The 21,744-nt window shown below is 35.8% G+C and overlaps 3 protein-coding genes and 1 non-coding gene across 4 annotated transcripts; 3 read left to right on the forward strand and 1 right to left on the reverse strand.

The window, feature by feature from the left end:
- The first annotated feature begins 1,550 nt into the window (after positions 1-1,550).
- On the forward strand, positions 1,551-1,622 carry TRNAW-CCA. The gene has a single exon. It is a non-coding gene; the product is annotated as a tRNA-Trp (tRNA).
- An 847-nt stretch (positions 1,623-2,469) lies between these two features.
- LOC111802763 (uncharacterized protein At5g01610-like) lies at positions 2,470-4,678 on the reverse strand. Its single transcript, XM_023687254.1, has 3 exons — positions 4,383-4,678; positions 3,721-3,775; positions 2,470-3,076 (listed from the first exon to the last, which is right to left on the reverse strand). Exons 1-3 carry the CDS (start codon positions 4,482-4,484, stop codon positions 2,697-2,699), a joined length of 537 nt encoding a protein of 178 aa, XP_023543022.1. The 5' UTR covers positions 4,485-4,678; the 3' UTR covers positions 2,470-2,696.
- Positions 4,679-12,232: 7,554 nt separating this feature from the next.
- On the forward strand, positions 12,233-18,058 carry LOC111802426. Its single transcript, XM_023686777.1, has 4 exons — positions 12,233-12,601; positions 14,461-14,696; positions 14,783-15,560; positions 15,647-18,058. Exons 2-4 carry the CDS (start codon positions 14,463-14,465, stop codon positions 17,767-17,769), a joined length of 3,135 nt encoding a protein of 1,044 aa, XP_023542545.1. The 5' UTR covers positions 12,233-12,601; positions 14,461-14,462; the 3' UTR covers positions 17,770-18,058.
- Positions 18,059-20,576: 2,518 nt separating this feature from the next.
- LOC111802429 (nodulin-related protein 1-like) lies at positions 20,577-21,259 on the forward strand. Its single transcript, XM_023686781.1, has one exon. It carries the CDS (start codon positions 20,634-20,636, stop codon positions 21,063-21,065), a length of 432 nt encoding a protein of 143 aa, XP_023542549.1. The 5' UTR covers positions 20,577-20,633; the 3' UTR covers positions 21,066-21,259.
- The last annotated feature ends 485 nt before the right edge of the window (positions 21,260-21,744 follow it).

Genomic DNA, 21,744 nt, shown 5'->3' on the forward strand with positions numbered 1-21,744 from the left:
TTATAGAAATTTAAACCTGACTCGGTGCGTTCAAGCAGCATCATGTATTGTTGAGTTCAAAATCGAGTCCAAAGCTTCAAATAAAATTAATAAACCCTGGAGAAGCAACTAAACAACTAATATTTGAACACTGCCATAAGAAATGAAGAAATAAGCTAAGAACTACGATCCCGATAAGATATAATCAATTAGCCAAAAGGCAAATCACAAAATCAAACTCCGGAAAGTAATGCTAATAACTAGCAAACTATAAACAATAGACATGTTCGATGTCACTTAAAATGCCGATCGCAAGGCTAACGACTAACCTAGTTCCTTATTCCGAACAGCTATGTCTATTCCATGCATTTTTTGGAGAAACGGAGATGCATTTGACGAATGGCAACAATCTCGGATGAAAATGAAGACAAGGAAGTGCATTATTAGAGAAATGAAAATGAGAGAGTTGTTTTCCAGACCTTAAGAGGATGAAGGGAGGTCGAAGGATGCCGTGGATGACGAGACCTAGTGTTGCAAAAGCCCTTGGATCTCCGGGAATCGCCATTTTCGAGTTTGGTTTTCTGTCCCCGGACTTCTTGTTTTCCCGCTCTTTCACTCTGCTCTCTATGCTAGAAGGAACTATGAACCGCGTTACAACTTACAAGTGCCTGAACAACGAGTCCTCTATCCGTAATTATTAAGAACTTATTAAATATTGTTTAAAAAATTTAGTGATTTATTTGATATAAAACTAAGATTTTATAAATTTATTAAAATTGAAAGACTAAAATTATTTTATTTTTTATTTTTNTTGCAATGGTAGCACGTCTGACTCAGGATCAGAAGGTTGTGTGTTCGATTCACGTCGGTTTCAAATTCTTGTTTACCTCTTTTTTTAGCATTCCTTCTTTTGATAATACGAATCTTCCAAATTTAACAATTTCCATTGTATATTGGGATTGGGCTTAAATTATAGGTCACATAACACTAGAACTAGACTGACATATTGGTAAGGGATTTGTGGTGCAATGGTTGCACGTTTGACTCTAGATCAGAAGGTTGCGTGTTCGATTCACGTCGGGTTCAAATTCTTGTTTCCAACCTTTTCTAGCATTCCTTCTTTTGATAATACGAATCTTCCAAATTTAACGTTTTCCATTGTATATTGGGATTGGGCTTAAATTATAGGTCACGTGGCACTAGAACTAGACTGACATATTGGTAAGGGATCCGTGGTACAATTCTAACGCGTTTGACTCTAGATCAGAAGGTTGCGTGTTCGATTCACGTTGGGTTCAAATTCTTGTTTCCAACCTTTTCTAGCATTCCTTCTTTTGATAATACGAATCTTCCAAATTTAATAGTGGGATTCGTGGCGCAATTGCAGCGCGTCTGACTCCAGATCAGAAGGTTGCGTGTTCGATTCGGTTTAAATTCTTGTTCCCATTTTTTCTAGCTTTCCTTCTTTTGATAATACGGATCTTCCAAATTTAAGAGTTTCCATTGTATATTGGGATTGGGCTTAAATTATAGGCCACGTAGCACTAGAACTAGACTGACATATTGGTAAGGGATTCGTGGCGCAATGGTAGCGCGTCTGACTCCAGATCAGAAGATTGTGTGTTCGATTCACGTCGTGTTCAAATTCTACAGTTTCCATTGTATATTGGGATTGGGCTTAAATTATAGGCCATGTAGCACTAGAACTAGACTAACATATTGGTAAGGGATCCATGGCGCAATGGTAGTGCGTCTAACTCTAGATTAGAATGTTGCGTGTTCGATTCACGTCCGGGGTCAAATTCTTGTTTTCCACAAGGTTGCGTATTCGATTCACGTCGTGTTCAAATTCTTGTTTCCCATTTTTTCTAGCATTCCTTCTTTTGATAATACGAATCTTCCAAATTTAACAGTTTCCATTGTATATTGGGATTGGGCTTAAATTATAGGCCAACCGAGAAAAAAAAAAAAAAAAACACTTTCCGTAGTTGAGCTAACAAAAACTAAGAAAAAGTAAGAGCTCTAGCCCAAGGCTAACAGATATTATCCGTGCATCTAATGGAGAAAGATTTCCACACCCTCATAAGAAAACAACCGACGTGAGATCTCACAGTTTGCATCAGCATCTTCGCTCGCATTCACGGTACGCATCTTTCGTTCCACTCTCCAACCGACGTGAGATTTCATAACCCACCCCCTTGAGGGCACGGTGTCCTCACTGGTACACTGCTCGGCGTCTAGCTCTGATATCACCGTAACAGTCCAAGGCCACCATTAGCCGATATTGTCCGCTTTAGCTTATTACATATCGATTGTTTTTTTAACAAAAAGCCCTTTAGTTATCCCGAGTTTACAAAAAGCCCTTCAAAATGCACTTTTGTTCTCTAGAGTTTACAAAAGTAAAATTTTAGTTTAGTTTTAGAAAGTATTTATAAATGGTATGCAACTCTTCTACGAGTTGCATCCTTTCGCATCTATGAGTTGTGTTTATTCATCCAATGGATAAAAGCCTTTTCATTTCCACAAACTGATAACAAATTTTTAGAACATTCATGACTACAGAGAATCTATAAACCTCATTAAAACAATATCTATAAAGTTGACAAGATTAAGCTTTCTATATATTTGAACAATGCAGATTGAATGATGCAGCAAATGTAACTACAGGGTTCATATCTCAGCTTCATACCTAACAGCAGCGCGCCATGGTTCGAATATCAGAATGCTTCTACCCTAACGGCATCACGGGGCTTATCATAGGCATCTTTCGATCTCGACTTCTTCACTCCTGCAGTGAACCATACCTTATCAGATTTGTAGCCCTCAACCGTCACGCTTGTCACTTTCACCCACACTAGGACCTTTGTCTTCATTCCTTCAATGCCTGTGAGCTTCCCTCTCTGAAGAGTTCCTTTAACCCGTGTTGCATATCGGATTACAGACGAATCCTTGAAGCTTATCTCGCAAACCGATGGTAAGTAGACGATCAGCTTCGACTTGGATTCATCAAATTCGTAGCAGGTTATGTTCTGAGGAAAGAGGCCGGGTGGTAAGTTGTACTCGCGAAGTAAATCTGGTAAGCTCTTCAATGGCTTTCCTGTGGGAGGAAAAAGATATGACCAATCTTACAGCATTATGCTCACTTGAATCTCTTACAACTTAACACAAGGGAAGAGGGGCAGCAGTCATAAGGGACTAAAAGATAGTTTACAAAACAAGGTTTTAGAACGCGTCTACTAGATATTATCCTCTTTGGATTTTTCCTTTCGAGATCTACCTCAAGGTTTTAGAACGCGTCTGTAAGTGAGAGATTTTCACACCCTTATAATATAAGAATGTTTCATTCCCCTCTCTAACCAATGTGAGATCTCACAATCCACCCCTTGGAGCCCAGCGTCCTCGCTAGCACATCGTCTAGTGTCTGGCTATAATACCATTTGTAACAGCCCAAACTCACCACTAGCATATATTGTCCTCTTCGGGTTTTCCCTTTTGGGCTTCCCCTCAAAGTTTTAAAATAGTCTACTAAAGAGAGATTTCCACACCCTTATAAGGAATGTTTCATTCCCTTCTTCAACCGATGTGGGATCTCACAACAATACCTTATGAGGGCTAATTCATAGGGACTTTTTGGAGGAGTTGAGAGGCTATGGTGGGGATTGTCCTGCACTTCGCTCATCAAAACCAGCATTAAGTGTGCACTCATCCTGATATAAAATGAGATAATATGCTAGAAGTTACCTTTTAGCTTGTTGAAGATCCACTTTGCCTTCTCTTCAACCGTGCTTGAAAAAGTCTGCAATAAACAACAACATATATGAGATTCTAACCAAGTTCTAAGTTTAATGTTTGCCTACACAGAAATCGAAAGATATTCAGCGTTTTAACTGATACCAATATTGATAATTAACTGAAGAACCATTGCAAAAAGAGAAATCCTCATTTTTCACAGACAGATTCCAAATACTAACATATAAGATCTCATTCTAGTACAGATCAAGGAGTCTTATCCCAATAGATTTTGGTTGATAAATATAATTAGTGGAAGAAACCAAATCCCAAGGTTTCTTTTCAATCAAACTGATGCAAACAACCAAATCCCAAGAAGCCTCATCAGTCCATTTTCACTTCAATCGTAACCCTGTCGCTTAATCCTCTGATTAGTGGAAGAAACCAACGGATCTCACCTTAAATCTTGGTAATAAGCAATAATCAACGCAAAATCAGCACAAAATCCACAGACAATGTCAATCAAATCGAGCTGCATTACTTAAATCGCGAAAAACAAAAAGAAACCAACACTCAAAATCAAAGAAAACCACAGGCAGCAGAGGGTACAATAAACGATCGAACGAGAGAACAAAATCAACAAACACAAAGAAAAAACAAAACGAGAAACTCACATGGAAATCGTCGGTGATGTTGGAGAATTCCTCCTTGGCTTTCTTTGAAACCCACAAGCTCCCAACCTTCAAGCTGCTCACCTTGGTCAAAGCCTTCTCCATTTTCGCAGCTCGGACCGAGCTTCTCTTCCTCTAAAACACAGCGATGATAGAAGAAAACGGCGAAATGGGAGTACTGGAGAGAACGCGAGCCGCATCCATATAAATCTGAAGCTACCAAGAGAAAACAACGGCGCAACTGTCAAATGTGAATTGTGGCGCTCTAAATTCTGTTCCGCGCTGTTGCTAAGCAAGAGTGATGTGAATTGTTGTGAAATGGAAACGGAAGGGTAATTTGGTCATTTTAAAAATCAAAATTATAGTTTTAAAAAAATTATGGATAAATGAATATACCATCATAAAAAACCATAAAATTAAAATAAATTAATTAATAATATTATAATTTTTTTTGGGCTAGATTATATTCTTTAAAAATTCACAAAATAAAACTTTAACCGTCAATTCAAAATTTAATGATAAAAATATATATTTTTTAATATTTATAAAAAGTTACAGATATTATTATTGGATGATGAAGATGAGTTGGCACGTGGGTGAGCCGTCTCAGTATGGTTTACAGCTCAAAAGTTGATAAAGACACAGCCGCCTTCTGATGTTTCCATTTTTCTTTTAATTTTATTTTGTTACATTGCTCCAAAAATCATTTTTTAATATATTTAATTACACGTTTAAAATAAAACTTTTATTTTGTGTTTAATAATTTTTTTAATATTTATTCCCTTGAATATAAATTAATGTTTATATTTATTAGATCTAAATATTAAATTGTTTTTAGTAAAATTTAATTCATACATTATTTATTAAATATAAAATATAAAGTTTAAAAATGTATTAAATTTGTCATATTTGAAAGTATAATTTAGATATTAATTTAATTTAGCTTTTGTTTTTAAATAGTTCTACCTAATTATGGGTCGGTGCCTAATCAAAATGTTAAAAGAATTATTGATAAAAAGAAATAATGTAAGAGAATATTAATTATGACAATAATATTCTGTAATAATCAATACATTTAAAATATAGATTCGAACCATAATACATTTATTTTTAACTTAGAAAAATTACGTATTTAGTTTTTAAACTTGTTTATATATATCGATCTATAGACATTAATTTTATGTTTAAATAATTCAGTGTAAAATATGGTATATGATATATGGTATATAGTAAACCTTTCCCGAATATAATATATTTTTATTATTGAATTATGTTAAATTTAATACGATGATTATTCAAATTTACCCTTTAACTTAATAATTTAAGGAAAGCTCGTATGAGTGAAATGTATTATTTGTTTAGACAACAATTAAATGAGTTTATTTTAATAAAGAAAAATGTTTTTTTTTAATAATGTTAAAAATATTAAATTAAAAATTTCCGTTAAATAAAACTAATAAAACAGCTCAGATACTATTGTTTTTAAAATTATATATATATATATATATATCTGTATTTATAAATTTTTCCACCAAATTCATTATTGTCATAATAAAACAAGAAATGAACCAAACTGGGTCCATAAATGGCAGTACCACAGCACAGTTTTTAAGGCTGTGGATGTAACAGACCTTAAAACGACAACGCATTGGATCTGGTCGCTGAGATCGATCAGATAAGACGTCTAACTGCTCAATCACCACCGTACGATGTTGTACACCTATTCTGACCAAAATATCCCCACTCTTCTTCTCTTATTCCGCTTTAGTCCTTTCTTCTTATTTTCTAATTAGATCTGGGCCGAACATAAAGCCCAATAATAAGATTTTGAAATTGGGCTAGGAAAGGCCCATGTTGACTCTCCCAGCTGTCAGCTTAACCTCGGCCATATTGACCGGACAACCCCCGCATATGTGGAAGGGAGCAATTAGGTGGGGCCCACCGGAAACAAACGACGCTTTCATGATTAGCGGTCAACCCTAGGATTTTTATACTTTACCAAACGGTGGGACCCACACAGAACATATTTTTTTCAAAAATAAATAAATAAATAAAAAGAATTTCGTATTAGGGCTACTGTGTAATGTAATGTACTCTATACGGGAGCCGTCCATGCAACCCTGGAATAAAATCCTAAATACCCAATCAAAATTAACTCATTTGTTTTTTTTTTTTTCTTTTATTAGTATAATTAAGTTTTCTTTTTTATTTTCTTTAATTTATGGTAATAAGAATTTAACACGAGTGAAAATGACAAATCTGATTGCTGGGCCACGTCATAAGTTGGCTCTGGTGCATATGACATGTGAATTGGGACCCACAATAGCGATTACATTTGCCACAATAATCTTAAAAAAAAAAAACATATCTTTCTTTTCATAGAGAGGTTTAATTAATTAATTATCATGAAAATAAGATGAAAAGAAAATTGAAAAATATTATAATTAAATTAAAATTTAAAAATATGTATTTAAAACGTCAACGAAATCAAAATATAATAAATTAGATAAATTGAAGTATTTGAATAAAACATACATAATAAGAATTTTGGGATTTTTAAAATTTAAAATTATTTTAATATAAAATTAGAAGTATGAAGACCCAGAGATTTTTATATTTAAAAAAAATAAAAATAAAATTTTAATTTTAATTTTACCAAAATAAAATCAAAACGGAAAAAAGAACATTTAATCTCAGCCGTTGAATGGAAGATAGAGAGAGGCAGATCGGAGGGTGGAAAAGGGAGTGGAGGAGAGTTACTGAAAAGGGCTTAAAAATTGTCTGTGGGGAAGGGGGATGGATAAACGGGAAAGAGACGGATGGCGACGAAGAGCAGACTCGAAAGGCCGAATCCAAAAATATATATAATATTAAAAAATGAAAAATATTATTAATTTCAGATTCGAGCGTGGGGACCACCGTCGTCATGGGAGGGGTATTTGTGTAATAACAAATAAAATATGGGGGTGGTTTGGTAATTAGGTTGTTTGTAAATGAGGGGCAGAACGGGGAGAGAATTTGTAGGTGGCCTAGATTCGTGGACGGAAATCGACATGGGGATTTGAGAGCGAAGAGGTTTTGATTGCTTCGCTTGTTTGCAATTTTCGCCGCAATGCCCTTTTTGGAATTTGGACGGCGTGAAGCATGTGTACGGATTCGATTCGAATAATACCCTAATTTTCCATCGCATTCCTAACCTTTGTAAATTACTAAAACACCCTTCCCCTTTCATCTTCTCTTCACAACTTAACCTTCGTCGGGTTATTATTTTAAAAGTATTCCCAATACATATTACATTAAACTAAAGTCTTATAAAGTTCAAATATCTAACACGTTTACAAGTCACATACATCACTAACATCAATTACAAACGTTAAAATCTATTTTAAAAAAAATTAGGGTAGGTTATAAAGTCATATGAACACCTTTATTTAAATTTTTTATTTTATTGGGATAATTTTTTAAAAAATTATATTGTTAAGAATGAGAAATAGAATTGAGATGAAGGTGTGTAATATTCCTGACGTTTAAATAACATACAAGTTCCAAATTAAACTAATTAAATATTAAAAATAAAATAAAATATACCGTTAATTAAATCATATATTAATTACGAATATCTAAAATATATTTCATAACTAATTACCAAATATTATCTCCGGATAAAAAGGAAAAAGTGGACTGAATTGAATTTTAATTTTAAGGGACAAAGAAAGGCCGACCAGAGACTGACCGAGGCTCCACTTAACTCGGTTGCCAGTATAGCACAGGCATATAGCTGTTTTTATTTATTTTATTTTATTATTGATTCTTTAATAATTACGTGACGGCTAATTGTATTATTCAAAAATTACAGTCTGGAATGTTACAATAGCTTAAAATTAACTTTTTAATTATTATTAAATCGGGCCTAAATTAACATAGAAACCTTAAAATTCACAAATCAAACTTCAGATTGAGCTAAATTCCCCATTTGGTCACCTTACTAATTATTATTTATACACAGTTTCCATCCTCGGCGCACAATAAACAAATAAATATTAAATTAAATGTATCTCATTTTATTATTATTATTATTATTTAAAGTATGTCTCTCTCTTCTGGTACATGGGAAAGTATGACTTTACCCATTAATAAAGTCCCCTTTTCCCCTCCTTCGAAGGGTATACATGGAAATTACTTAATTAGGTTGAAAATTGAAAAGTACATTTAATTTAATTAATTAAAATCGTTTCATAATTAAATTATTATTATTATTATTTTGTTATTAATTTAAATTTTAAAATACATAAAAAAGGTGGGGTGAGTGGTGGGCCCACTCCCAGTTTTTGCCAAATATTCCTCCTTATTAGTTGCTTTGGAAAGACTCACTCATTTTCCATGAAATTGATAATAATCTTTCCAATGGGACCACTCTCTCTCTCTCTTATTTATTTATTTATTTATTTATCATTTATCTTTATTTTATGCAAAATAAATAAAATTTAAAATATCCTTTCAACCCATTTATTTAAATTATTATTCATATTAAGTCACGATGTCACTAAACTATATTTTAATCCCATCTCATTGTATTTTTATTATATTAACGTATTTTATTGTCTCTATTTTTTTAAAACTATAATTTCAAAACTACACTACTTTAACCAAACAATTTAACAGTAAATACGTTTAAATGTACTGTGATGTCCCAAGTTGGTTAGGGAGAAAAACAAATCACCATTTATAAGGGTGTGAAAACATTTCCACGTATTTTAAAACCTTAAGTGGAAGCTTGAAAGGGAAAGCCCAAATAAGACAATATCTTCTAGCGGTGAATTTGGGTCGTTACAACGAGGCAGTGTGCCAGTAAGAACGATAGGCCCCAAAGATGGTGGATTTGGGGGTGGTCCCACATTGATTGGAGGAAGGAAAGAGTGTCAGCTACTGGAGGAAGAAAAGAGTGACAGCGATGACGCTGGGCCCCGAAGGGGGTGGATTGTGATGTCCCAAATTGATTAGGGAGGAGAACAAACCACCATTCATAAGGGTGTGGAAACCTTTCCCTAGTAGACGTGTTTTAAAGCCTTGAGGGGAAGCCCGACAACGACTGGAGGAAGGAAAGAGTGCCAGCGAGGACGCTGGGCTCCGAAGAGGGGTGGATTGTGATGTCCCACATTAGTTGGGGGAAAACAAACTACCATTTATAAGGGTGTGTAAACCTTTCCCTGGTAGACGCGTTTTAAGGGAAGCTGGAAAGGGAAAGCCCAAACAGCACAATATCTGCTATCTACTCTTTTATTTTAAATATTTATTTACTTATTTAAAACTTTAATATGGTAAGTGATAATATTATTATTTTTTTAAAAATGAAAATATGTCTTAATTAATCAAATATTTATTGTTTACAGAAAAATGAACTTTAATTTAATTATATTTTTAAAGGATACATAAATTAATTATAAACATGAAAATATGGATTTATGGAAATTAAGGAAATAAATATTGGAAAACTTTTATTAATAATAATAATATTAATATTGAGGCGGCATTAAGAATTGATATTTCCACTTTTCGGGCATCCCCAGATTGATGTGTGATGCTCCACGTCCCACCTCATTACCATTAGAAGGAGAGAAAGATGGGTGTTTTTGGGGCCATGGATTTGGACTTCACAGTTCATATGAACAAATGGCCCCACGCTAAGATGCACTGCTATATTATTCATTCAATTCGATATCGCTACCATCCCGTAACGATTATTTAATAATCGAGAGCATATGCATAACTTAATTGATATAAAATATATAATTTTGATTAAAAAAATGAATTTTATTATAAAAATATTATTTTTACGTCGGAATATGTGATTTTTTTATTAATTATAAATATTTTGGAGTGGAGTTTCAAATTTTTAACACAAAAATTGGTTAAAATACAATAAGCGCTACTATTTACCGCTCGAGATAATTACTTTTGCTTCCCCCAAATATCATAACATAAAAAATAAAATTTTTTCTACTCGGAAAAAAATGTTTTATTTTTCAATGGTTGGCTTAAATGGTAAAATTTTCAAATATTTAATTAAATTTTAGTTAGTAAAATATTTATTTATTTATTTTAATTAAAATTTACCCCTCAAAAATTTTAATTTATTTATAAAATTAAATAAAAATAATCTATCATAATGAAAAAAATATGCTTTTCAAAATTAATGAATATTCTAATTTAATTTTAGAAAAAATTATGAACTAATTTCATCGATAAATTTTTTATTTATTTAAATTATAAATTGAGTTAAATTCATCCTATTGTTTAAATTTTTTAATTTTTTAAACTATGAATAAATATAATAAAATTAGTGAACGGAAAAATAAATATTAAATTCCAAAATAAAATGGCGTTTTTTTTTTCGGTACAAAATATTTTTTCATTTAATTAAAAAAAACAGGAAAATATAAAAATACTACGAAAATAGAAACAGAAGGATTAAACATTCCACCAACCATGCCCATGGGAACGTGCCACGTGGGCTGTTAAAGTCGTATCTTGAACGACGTGTCAGTTTATCTTCCAAATTTATCAATTATGTAATATAATTTCCTTAAAAAACTTCCAGCTGCTCAAAACAAAATAGAGGAGAATTCAGCAGTGCCATTTTCGTAATTCTGTGTAATCCGATGGGCATTTTATAACGAAACTCAAATAAACCTCATCCTTCTCACAGTATCAACTGGACCCCACCCTTGTCTGTTGCATTAGCCAATTAAACGCTGTAAATTACCTAATCAATTTCACTTCATTTTCTAATATTAATTTTCCTTTTTCCCCTCAATTTTTTAACCCCTAATTATCTAATATTAAATTTAATAATTAATTATCTAAACTTACTAAATTTCACATCAATATATATCTGTCTTTTAAATTCGAGGAGGCTCGACTCCTTTTCTTTTCGAATCCTTTGTTCGATATTTGAGGATTTACCCATCTATTGGCACGACTAAGTTTAAGGCATTGTTCTGATACCATGTTAAATGAACACGACTAAGTTTAAGGCATGACACTGATACTATGTTAAATGAACATGACTAAGTTTAAAGCATGACTCTGATACCATGTTAAATGAACACGACTCTCCACAATGGTATGATATTGTCCACTTTGAGCATAAGCTCTCATGGGTTTGCTTTGGAGTTCCCCAAAAGGTGGATTTGCTTTGGGCTTCCCAAAAAGGCCTCATTCAACGGAGATAGTATTATTTGATTATAAACTCATAATCATTCCCTAAATTAGCGACTTTCATCATCTAACCATGATCACCTATAACTTTACAGTGAACTACACATAATGAAAGTCAATAACTATTTATTGATCTTACTCCATAACTCGCTTGACCGAAATATTTTCATTATACAAAATATAATAATAATTAAGGACGAGAGTGGCATTTAAAAATGTCATTAAAATTAAAAAGAATTATTAATTCTGAGTAGGATTCAACCACTGCACAAAGAAAAATATTTTTATTTTCTTCATGAAAAAAGAAAAGAATGGATATGTTTACATATTTAAGTGAATAAAAAATAGTTAGAAATTTAGGATAAAATATTAAATTAATATATGCACCAAAAGCAAGGAAGGTGGAGAGAATCTAGAAAATGCCCATTTCTTTTTGTTTACTTCAATATATGAGAGAGAAGTAATTTTAATTTTTTAATTTTTTAATTTTTTAATTTTTTTAATTTTTGTATAGAAATTCCAAAAAAGTAAAATATGGATGGGAGAGAGAGGAAGTGAAGAAAAAGCAGAGAATAAAAAGAGACCGGATGTTGACAAATTTCAGGTCACTGTTCTTAGAAGGTTGTTCGTTTGTGTGAAGATTTCTTATCTGGGATCTCTCTCTTTTCTCTTCTCCAAAAAATTAAAATCAACGAGCTTCTTCTCTTCAATCCATTTCTCTCTCCCTCCCTCAAAATTCTCTCAGTTCTTTACGTTTAGAGAGAGAGAGAGAGAGAGAGTGGCCCAGCAGATCGAAAATCTCCTCCTCTTTCTCCACCTCGATGACGATCTAACCTCTCTCTCTCTCACTGCTGTTTTACATCAATTTCTTATTGCCTTTCTTTTTCCTTCTTTGATGCTCAGACTCTCGCGCTCTTAATTTTCGCTTTCTCTTAAGGTCTTGCGTTAATGGCTGAATCTCTGAAGGGTTCTTGAGCTATCGAATCGGACGATGTGGGTTTAAGGTAATTTTTCCATCTATTCATCTTTTAATTTCATTTATCGGCTTCTTTTCGATTCCGATGATTCCTTTTTCGTAGGTTTTCTTAATTTCATGTTCTGTGGTTTTCTTAATCATGTTTTACTTGCGGAACTGTTTCCCAATTATAAATTTGAGGATTCCACTGCTTGTGTTTTGCTGGTAATTGCCCTGGATTGTGTCTCCTACATTTGGGGATTTGTTTGTTGAGATTTGGAGATGATGTTCATATGTGGCTGTGGGGAGAATCGATTTGTTTCGTTTTGATCGTGTTTTGTTGAGTTTGGGAGGATTTAATGCATCATGGCTGTAATTTTGGTCGTTTTCTGCTTTTTGTTCTCTGGTTTGAAGCATTTTCATGGATTTTCAGCGATCCATTTCTTCCTGCTTTGAAGTTAACATAAGGGACTAATTTACTGCTGCTGAGTAACTAGCCACTTGAGATGGCTGTAATTTTTTGATGCTCAAATGCTGTAATGCTTTAGCTGCTGGTGTACACTTTCTTAGCAACTGATCTGAACTACTCAGTTGAATTACTCCATGAGTTGTTACTGAGTAATAAGTAGCTTCTTCGAGTTGAAGACGGTTGCCATTAAGTCCCTAGCTTGTGAACAGTATTCTGGTGCTTGAAGTAGTTGGTTTATTGGTGTGTGAAGAAGGTTCGTGCGTATATTGCGAAAACTCGTCTGGACTATACTAACCACTACCTCTTACTTGACACTGATTTTCTTGAGAGCGCATTTTCTGCAAAAGATCCCTATTCATTTGTGTAGAAAGCGCATTATCCGCTCCCATTGAGTGTTGCTTTAGAGTGGCATCTGCGCGTGCTTAGTGGTTATCAAACTGATGAATCGAACGACTTGTATCATATGCTAGTAGCAGTTTTATGTCGATTGCTGAAGAGTTTTTTCCAATGTTCTTGGATATTGGAGCAATTCATTTTATTTTTGTGCCAAAGCAAATTGCTAGGGTATGGTAGTAAGAGGACGGCTGTTTGATTCTATAATGAGATCTCTGTAAGAACTGATTGGTCTAACAAGAAACCCGATTACAGTTTTTCTATGTGTTTCACTCAAAATCTTCTGTTCGAAATACCTACAAGTTGCCCGACCCCCCGAGTAACTCTTCCTTTAGGACATTATTCTCACCTCTCGAGTCAACAAATCCCTATATCTAAATCATCTTTTGGGTCTTCCTATATGATACAAGACCACGAGTGATCATTCTGGCATTAGTTCAGATCCAAAACTAGTATACATATTCTCGTGGTCCACATGTGCTATCTCTTTAACGTTGAGCCTAGAGAGTATAATCTCGATGTTGAAAATGGGAGGATGGTGAGATTTTGTCTACAAGGAATATCCTCCAAGGTAAGCTCAGAGGACGCATTCGATTTGGAGAGGCATTATCTGGACTAAAGGATTACCAGCACCTTGGAGAATAGAAGAAGCAACTGCTATAGGGAGAACAAAATAATGAGAGCCCTCAGGACTTCAATTTTTTACCCTTTCTAAGAAAAACCATCAAATTGCTCGTTTTGTTACCCTACCGATAACAACGTTATCTCGTGTCTCAATTTGTCCCCAACCATTTGGATGCCCAAGTCGATGACCATACTTCCAAAGTTGAAGATCGATGTCCTTGTTTCTGGCTTGACTTATGCTTTTAGCTTAGAGATTATTTTTTATATCACGGTAGAATCGAGATGCGCTCTTATGAATACCCATTTATTATCTAATACATCCATGTGAAGGTCTGCTTCTTTAGATTTGCTAATAGTTACGTTTCTAATAGACCCTGTTCATTATGAATACATAACAATTCAATGAATCTTCATTGACTCAGGAATGGGAACAAAAGTGCAGTATGAAAGTTATTTGCCAGGTTATCATTCAATGAGGGATCTGAATGAAGATTCTCATGGTTGTAGCTGGCCATTATATTATAGTGAAAAAGCGTGTCAGAGTGGCCAATATTATAACGGAATTTTGCCAAGAGCTACCTCAGATGCATATCTAGGCTGTGATAGAGATGCTGTGAAGAGGACAATGCTCGAGCATGAAGCCCTATTCAGGAGCCAGGTAACATTCGTTCCGATTGTTTCTTTGAACTTCTGTTGTTATGCTCACATTGTTTTTTGAGTTTTCCATCTTTTGTCATCGAGCAGGTTCGTGAACTGCATCGGTTATATATAAAACAAAGAGAGTTAATGAACGATATCAAAAGATCGGAACACAGACACCAGATGCCAATTGACATATCGTTCTCCTCTAGTCCTCTAGCATCTCAAAGTACGCCTGAGGGTGCGAGGAAATGGCATCTCCCAAGCTTTCCTCTTGCAAATTCTTCCAATGGTAGACCATCTGCACCTTGCATTGAAGATGTAAAATCATCTTTAAGTTCTTTGAAAGAAAACAATAGAAGCGGTCTCTTACCATCCCAAAACGGAACTAGTTCAAAAGACTGCGAGGTACTAGAATCCAGACCCTCAAAGTTTCGAAGGAAAACATTCGATCTTCAACTTCCAGCAGACGAGTACGCTGATAGCGAAGAAGGGGAGGTATTTCACGATGAAAAAGTGCACCCCATGCTGGGTTGCCATTCAAATGGTAACAAGAAATGTGAGACTCAGAGTTGTGTGAATCCTGGTGAAAAAAGTGGCGGCCAAAGTGCTACTTTGAGATCTGACTCGAGTTTGTGGAACAAATGTGGTTTAGCTGACTTAAACGAGCCCATTCAGGTTGAAGAGGCAAATGGGTCCAATTTTTTCGATCTTCCTAGTGCTCGTGACTCCAGCAATGGGGAGACTCAAGGCCCCGCTCCGTCCTATACGAAGCAAGAAATCTTTCCGTGCTCTAGTAACGAAGGTGGACATGCAATGAATAGGAATTCGTATATTGAGAACGGAAATAGAAGGGAGGCATTCCCTAACATCTTTAAAGCAGGTATTATTTCTTCTTTATATTGCATGAACATTCTTATAACTTTCATGCCATGAAATCTGAAAGTTTGATATCATATTTTATTTCAGGTCGTAGTAAAGAGAGTGAGAAACCTTTTAATCATGGTCAGATGGAAAAGTTCCATATATCTTCTAATCCAATGCAAGTTCCACTCAACAAGTTTCATGAACTTCCAGTCTTCTATCTCAATGATAAAAGCAAGGTTCATCAGGAGTTGGACTGGCCAGTTAATGATTTGCAATTGTCCAAAAGAGGTTATGAAATGTCGAATGCTGGAGATCCCGGTTATCGTCTAGCTTCCCAGACGTCTTGTACATATCCGATCCCTCCTTCTGACATGGGCAAGTCTTGGGCTCAGTCTGGTTCGTCTTGGGAAAAGCCGAATGGCAACAGCTCCCAAAAGTCGACATTATTTCATACACAGCCGTCCTTGAAATCGTCTGCTGGCGTTCACAAGAGTTTTACTTCATCATCATCTCAGAATAATGGAATTTTTGGAGATAGATGGAATTTGAGTAGTGGGTCAAGATCAAACCCGGGGTCTGGTTGTGAAACTCCTTACCGGAATGGATTTTATCTCGGGCCTACCTCTGGTTCCAAAGGTACCATAAGGCATGACCATGTGACCAACTATTACAATGGCTCAGGTTGTGTGGGCACGAATTCTCCTAGAGACATTAACTTGAATGTAGTGCTCTCAAAAACCTTATCTAATGAGGCAGGTCAACAACTGAATTACAGAACCAGAGAGGCAGAACAAAAGAATGAGGACCATCATAATGTCTTACCATGGTCGAGAGCTGTACCTGCTCGTAAGAATGAAACGATCGATTCAAGAAGATTCTCTATGACTGGAGAGCTTAGTTTTGTGCTCTCTCCAAAGAATCAGTTTTCAGACAGAAATGGAACTGAAAATGGCAGTAAAGTTATATGTTATCCGAACATTGAGTCGAATTCACGGTGTAGTAACATTGAGCCCAGAAGGTTGGAACATGGTGAATGCCAGAGTAACAAAAAACTTCTTGGGTTTCCCATTTTTGAAGGGCCACACGTTTCTAAGAATGAGTCGTTTTCTCTTACATCCCCGTCGGTACCTTTTCCTAATCCATCCGAGAATGACGTGGAACATAATCAGAGAACTAGAGTATTTGATATCAATTTGCCTTCTGATCCTTCAGTTTTCGAGTCAGATAACGTTACTACTGGATCTCTGACCGTTAGAAATGGAAACGACGCGAAAATTTCTACTGTTAGAGTTAATATTGATTTGAACTCGTGTGTTGATGATGAAGAAGCATCTATGACACCTCTAGCTCTGGCTTCTTCGAGTGCCAAGGAAAAGGTTGTGATAGATATAGACTTAGAAGCCCCGGCAATGCCCGAGACTGAAGACGATATCGATGCAGATGAACAGCAATCACAATCTCCTCAGCATAAGGCTGTTGATATTCAGGACGATCTTATGGCTGTAGCAGCAGATGCAATAGTTGCCATCTCTTCTTGTGGGCCTTCCTGTCATTTGGACGATAATGTTAGCAACGTGTTGGAAGATTCTTCGAGCGATCTGCTAAATTGGTTTGCCGAGATAGTTTCCACACGGGGGGACGATGTACAGGTCACGTCTGATACTGTATTGAGAGCCAAAGATGACAAGAATAATGAGGAAACCTCTCTGAGAGGGATTGATTACTTTGAATACATGACATTGAGGCTAGCAGAGGTCGGTGAAGAAGACTACATGCCGAAGCCCCTGCTTCCGGAAAGTATGGAAATCGAAGCTTCTGGAACCAATTTGTTACAAAATCGACCCCGAAAGGGCCAGACGAGGAGAGGAAGGCAGCGGAGGGACTTCCAGAAGGACATCCTTCCAGGCCTTTCCTCTCTATCAAGACATGAGGTTACAGAAGATCTTCAAACATTTGGTGGCCTAATGCGAGCAACAGGCCACTCTTGGCATTGCGGAGTTACGAGGAGGAACTCTACTAGAAATGGTTGCGGTAGGGGAAGACGACGATCGGTGATCAGTCCCCCGCCCCCTGTGCATTCAGCATGTAATCAGCTGATACAGCAACTAAGTAACATTGAAATGGGTCTGGAGGATGGAAGCCTGACTGGTTGGGGCAAGACAACTAGACGACCCCGTCGACAGAGATGCCCGGCCGGTAATCCTCCACCCGTTCCTTTAACTTAATCAACGATAGGCGGCTTTGATTTATTAACTGAGCACGAGCACGAGCACGAGCACGAGCACGAGCACGATGTTATAGAGGAAAGCTGGGAAGTTTATTTGTATGTCTGTAGGTCCCCTCCTCCTCCCCCACACCGCTCTTTGTACATTTGATAGCTGAAGATTTGGGTTCTCATCTGCCTTTGGGTGTTTGCCAATACTGTATTATTCATAAATAATGCTTTTATGATGATTTGTTCCTGCTGGATATACACCACCAGTTTTCGGAGCTAATTCGCACTTCGCTTTCGGTTTTGATGTGCTTCTATTCTCAGTGTGAACTGCTCGACTTTTGACGAGCGCGGAGCTGATGAAAAGATTATAGATTATTCCATTTCTAAAAGAAACGAGCTACACTATTACACTATTCATTCGCTTCAAAATTTACTTTTATTGCTCAAATTATCTAACATTTGATGAACAAAAGGGAACTAATAAACTTATATTATTATTATTATTATTATTAATTTGGTTAATTAGGAAGAGTGAGAACACGCGCGGGGGTGGCGCGTGGGTGAAAGCAAAAGAAACATAAGAGGAAGAAGATGTTGGATTGGATTTGGTGGTACAGACAAGTTTTCTAATATTAAATGAGAGTGGGTCCCACCTAAGCTGTTGTCGTCCAATTACATTCTTTCTTTTCCTCATTCTCATGCATCCTGTTGTGGTCCGTCCCTTCTCACACTTCTGTCACGTGTTCCCTTCTTTTCCATTTATTCTTTTAATATTATTTTCTACCATATTTGATGTTTATATTTATTTTTCATTATTTTATTACAATAAATAATATATATATATATATATATATATATATATATATATATATATATATAATTTTTTTTTAAGTACATTTTGGGTTGATGATTTGAATCTCTTACATTTTGTAGATGATAAGCGTTAATTATCGTTGAGTTATGTCTATTTTGTTAAATAAATTAAAAAAAATAAATTCAACTCAACCTGATAGCTCTAATTAACTTAATAAAAATGTCTAAATAAAATAAAATGAAATAAAAAAATTAAGTTTTTTTTTCTTTATATTGCAAATCCCACATAATGCATTTTTTAAATTTATATATGTCCTAAAATTTTCTTCCATTCTAATAATAAATAAATAAAAATATTCTGACATAATATCTCTGTAAATAAATCTAAAAATATTATTACTCAACTAAACAAATTACGGATTACGAATATATGGACTAATTCAAACAAGCAATAAGTTGCACTAAATTATGACATCATCAGTTTCTCGTTTCTCGATCTTACACGGTAGAAGCTAGCATCTTCCCGCCGTTGAGTGCCGCAAGCAGGGGCATTAAGAGATAAGTGAGAAGAAGTTCAGCGGGACTCACAGAGGGGAGTAGATGGCCGGCGGTGGCGGTTGAGAGGAGAGCCACGGGAATTTGGCGCCGGAAAGTTGGTCGGAGTCCGCCATTGCAGGCGAAAGCTAGAGCTGTAGAAGGCAATTAGATTAAAAAAAAAAAAAAAAAAAAAAGTTGAAATTAAAGTGAGTAGAAATGAGAAATTAGAAATGGAAAAGAAAGCAGAAATTAAGAAAGGTCTCAACAGAGTGCTCCCAAAGGGGTGACCTGAGAACACAAACACCATTTTTAATTCCAAAATGGTGTTTGTGTTCTCTGGTTCACTCCTCTGGGATTGCCATCTATTCTCTCTTCTTTTCTTTTTTGCATTTCACTCCCTCCCTTTCTTCCTCCTTTTAAATTACTTTTTGCAACTATGTCCTCATCCTCTCAACACTCAAAATGTTCACATCATGTCCTCATCATCTCCACATTTCTCCATTTTCCTAAATGCCCCCTTCCATTTCTGGATTTTCCTAGACGCCCCTCTTCCGTTTCTCGATTTTCGTAAATGCCCAATTCCATTAGCGGTGTACATGGGTCAGGTTCAATTTTTTTTTACCAACCCGAAATTCGAGTTAGTTGAGTCGGTGACCTAGGCACTTTTAATACTGCTCACAACCTAATTCAACTAAACTCTCTATTGTGGAGTTTTTTTTAAAAAAATTGAACTATCAAATATTCACAAGTCACAATTCATCCGAAACATAAGTGAAGAAGATAAAATATTCTTAACCCTCCTAATAACCTTAAAAATAGCATTGGATTGGGTTAGTTTTTAACCTTATATTCAGGTTGGTTGGGTTGACTTGACCAAAAAATGTCAGACCTAACTGGGTTAGTTTTTAACCTTATGTTCAAGTTGTTAGGTTGACTTGACCAAACATTATCAACAGAACAAAATTTTTTAATTTTTCAAAAATTCAACCCAAATTAGAAAAAATCTAATCCAATTTAACTTCTATGATTTATGATTTAGATTAAATAGGTTTTCAGGTGATAAGAACACTCCAGAGTATAATTGAAAAGACATCTCGAAAATGGCCCAAGCCCAAGTCAGGCCCAAGTCAGGCCCAAGCTGAAACTGAAGTGAAAATGAAACATTAAATGGGTCAAAATTTACAACTAAAGCCCATTTAAAAAATGGGCCAAGCCCAATTCAGGCCCAGTAAAATCTGGGCTTGCCGACATGGTCGTTTGGAGTATTTATGATATTAAATAATGAAAAGGACGACACCCACGTAACCCATTCTGAAGATCTTTAAAGGCTTTCCCCTGTTCCACAATTTCGTTGAATTAATATCTGCAACTCTCCTCAATTTCAAGCCACTCATTTTTCTTCAAATATTTATTAATTATTTTATTAATTATTTTATTTTATTTTATATTCATATCCACTTTGCCTCTCTATATAATTTGTGAAAGAACCCAACCGTTTTCAATTTCGTATCTATTTTCACAATCATGGATTTCTTGTCTAAACTCAGCGGCTCTGCCGACAAGCCACACGACCAAAATCCAGACAACCACAAGCCATCAGCTTCCGAGCTCTTGTCCAGCGCCAGGTTGGTCGCCGACGCTGCCAAGTCCTCTTTCGGCGGCGGCGGCGGCGGCGGCGAGGTGGATAAGGGCAAAGCTGCCGGAGCAGGCGCTGACCTGCTTGGAGCGGCTTCGGATTACGGCAAATTGGATGAAACCAAGGGAGTTGGTAAGTATGTTAACCAGGCTGAGGAGTATCTCAATAAGTATGAGAAGTCTCATTCTGCCACTCCTGTTCCTGCTGCCGAGCCAAAACCGGCTGAGCCGCCGAAGAAGGAGGAGTCCGGCGAGAAGGAAGGCGGAGGATCTGGGTTTGGGGATTACATGAAGGTGGCTGAAGGTTTGTTGAAGAAATGACCCTCTTTTGCAATTGGGTCCTTCTCCTTTTATGTGGTTGTGCTTGTTGCTCTGTTTTTGTGTAATTCTGTAAATAAGGGTTTGCATTTACTGCTAAAACCTACCATAAATGTGTGCTCTGTAGGCTACCAGTTATGTTCTGTGTTTAACCCACAATTTATATGTTAGATTTGTGGTTCTTATCTTGTTATAAACAAAATCGAAATCGAGCAATAGGTTCTGATCCTCACGTTGCGATAACAGAAGCTGCGACCCTCACGTGGCACCCACCCGACCACACGAGGAGCTAGACGAGTGCCATGATGCAACCAAGAAAGATCACAACGGGTTAAAAAAATAGGATCGTGATACTCGGTATCTCTCTCGGTTGGCATAACAATGAAAGAGAGTGTTAAGAAACAGAACATACCCTTTAATTTCGGAAGGTTCAAGATGATCATAGAGTCCTTAATAGACTTTATTTCACAGGCCGTCACTATCACTACTCTCTTGTCTACTTGTCGAGTGTGTCTCTGGCTCTTGCTCGTCTTTAGCCACAGATCGGGTTTCTTAGTCTCTATCCCTTTTTCTTTTACGAAAATCATTAGATTTTAGAGTTTTTAGGAAATTCAAATAGCTTGTGAAGCTAAAAACAGAGGAATTTCATCGCTATGAACAGAGTAATACAGAGAACCAACAA

Source organism: Cucurbita pepo, chromosome LG09, assembly GCF_002806865.2.
Source record: "Cucurbita pepo subsp. pepo cultivar mu-cu-16 chromosome LG09, ASM280686v2, whole genome shotgun sequence".
Classification (NCBI taxonomy): domain Eukaryota; kingdom Viridiplantae; phylum Streptophyta; class Magnoliopsida; order Cucurbitales; family Cucurbitaceae; genus Cucurbita; species Cucurbita pepo.

Bases quoted from the DNA above. Each gene is read 5' to 3' on its own strand.
- LOC111802763 (XM_023687254.1), bottom strand. From the start codon at position 4,484: ATGGAGAAGGCTTTGACCAAGGTGAGCAGCTTGAAGGTTGGGAGCTTG. The intron at 3,776-4,382 runs GTGAGTTTCTCG...TGTTTATTGCAG, and splicing joins ACATCACCGACGATTTCCAT to ACTTTTTCAAGCACGGTTGA. The intron at 3,077-3,720 runs GTAACTTCTAGC...TTCCTCCCACAG, and splicing joins GATCTTCAACAAGCTAAAAG to GAAAGCCATTGAAGAGCTTA.
- LOC111802426 (XM_023686777.1), top strand. From the start codon at position 14,463: ATGGGAACAAAAGTGCAGTATGAAAGTTATTTGCCAGGTTATCATTCA. The intron at 14,697-14,782 runs GTAACATTCGTT...GTCATCGAGCAG, and splicing joins AAGCCCTATTCAGGAGCCAG to GTTCGTGAACTGCATCGGTT. The intron at 15,561-15,646 runs GTATTATTTCTT...ATTTTATTTCAG, and splicing joins CCCTAACATCTTTAAAGCAG to GTCGTAGTAAAGAGAGTGAG.
- LOC111802429 (XM_023686781.1), top strand. From the start codon at position 20,634: ATGGATTTCTTGTCTAAACTCAGCGGCTCTGCCGACAAGCCACACGAC.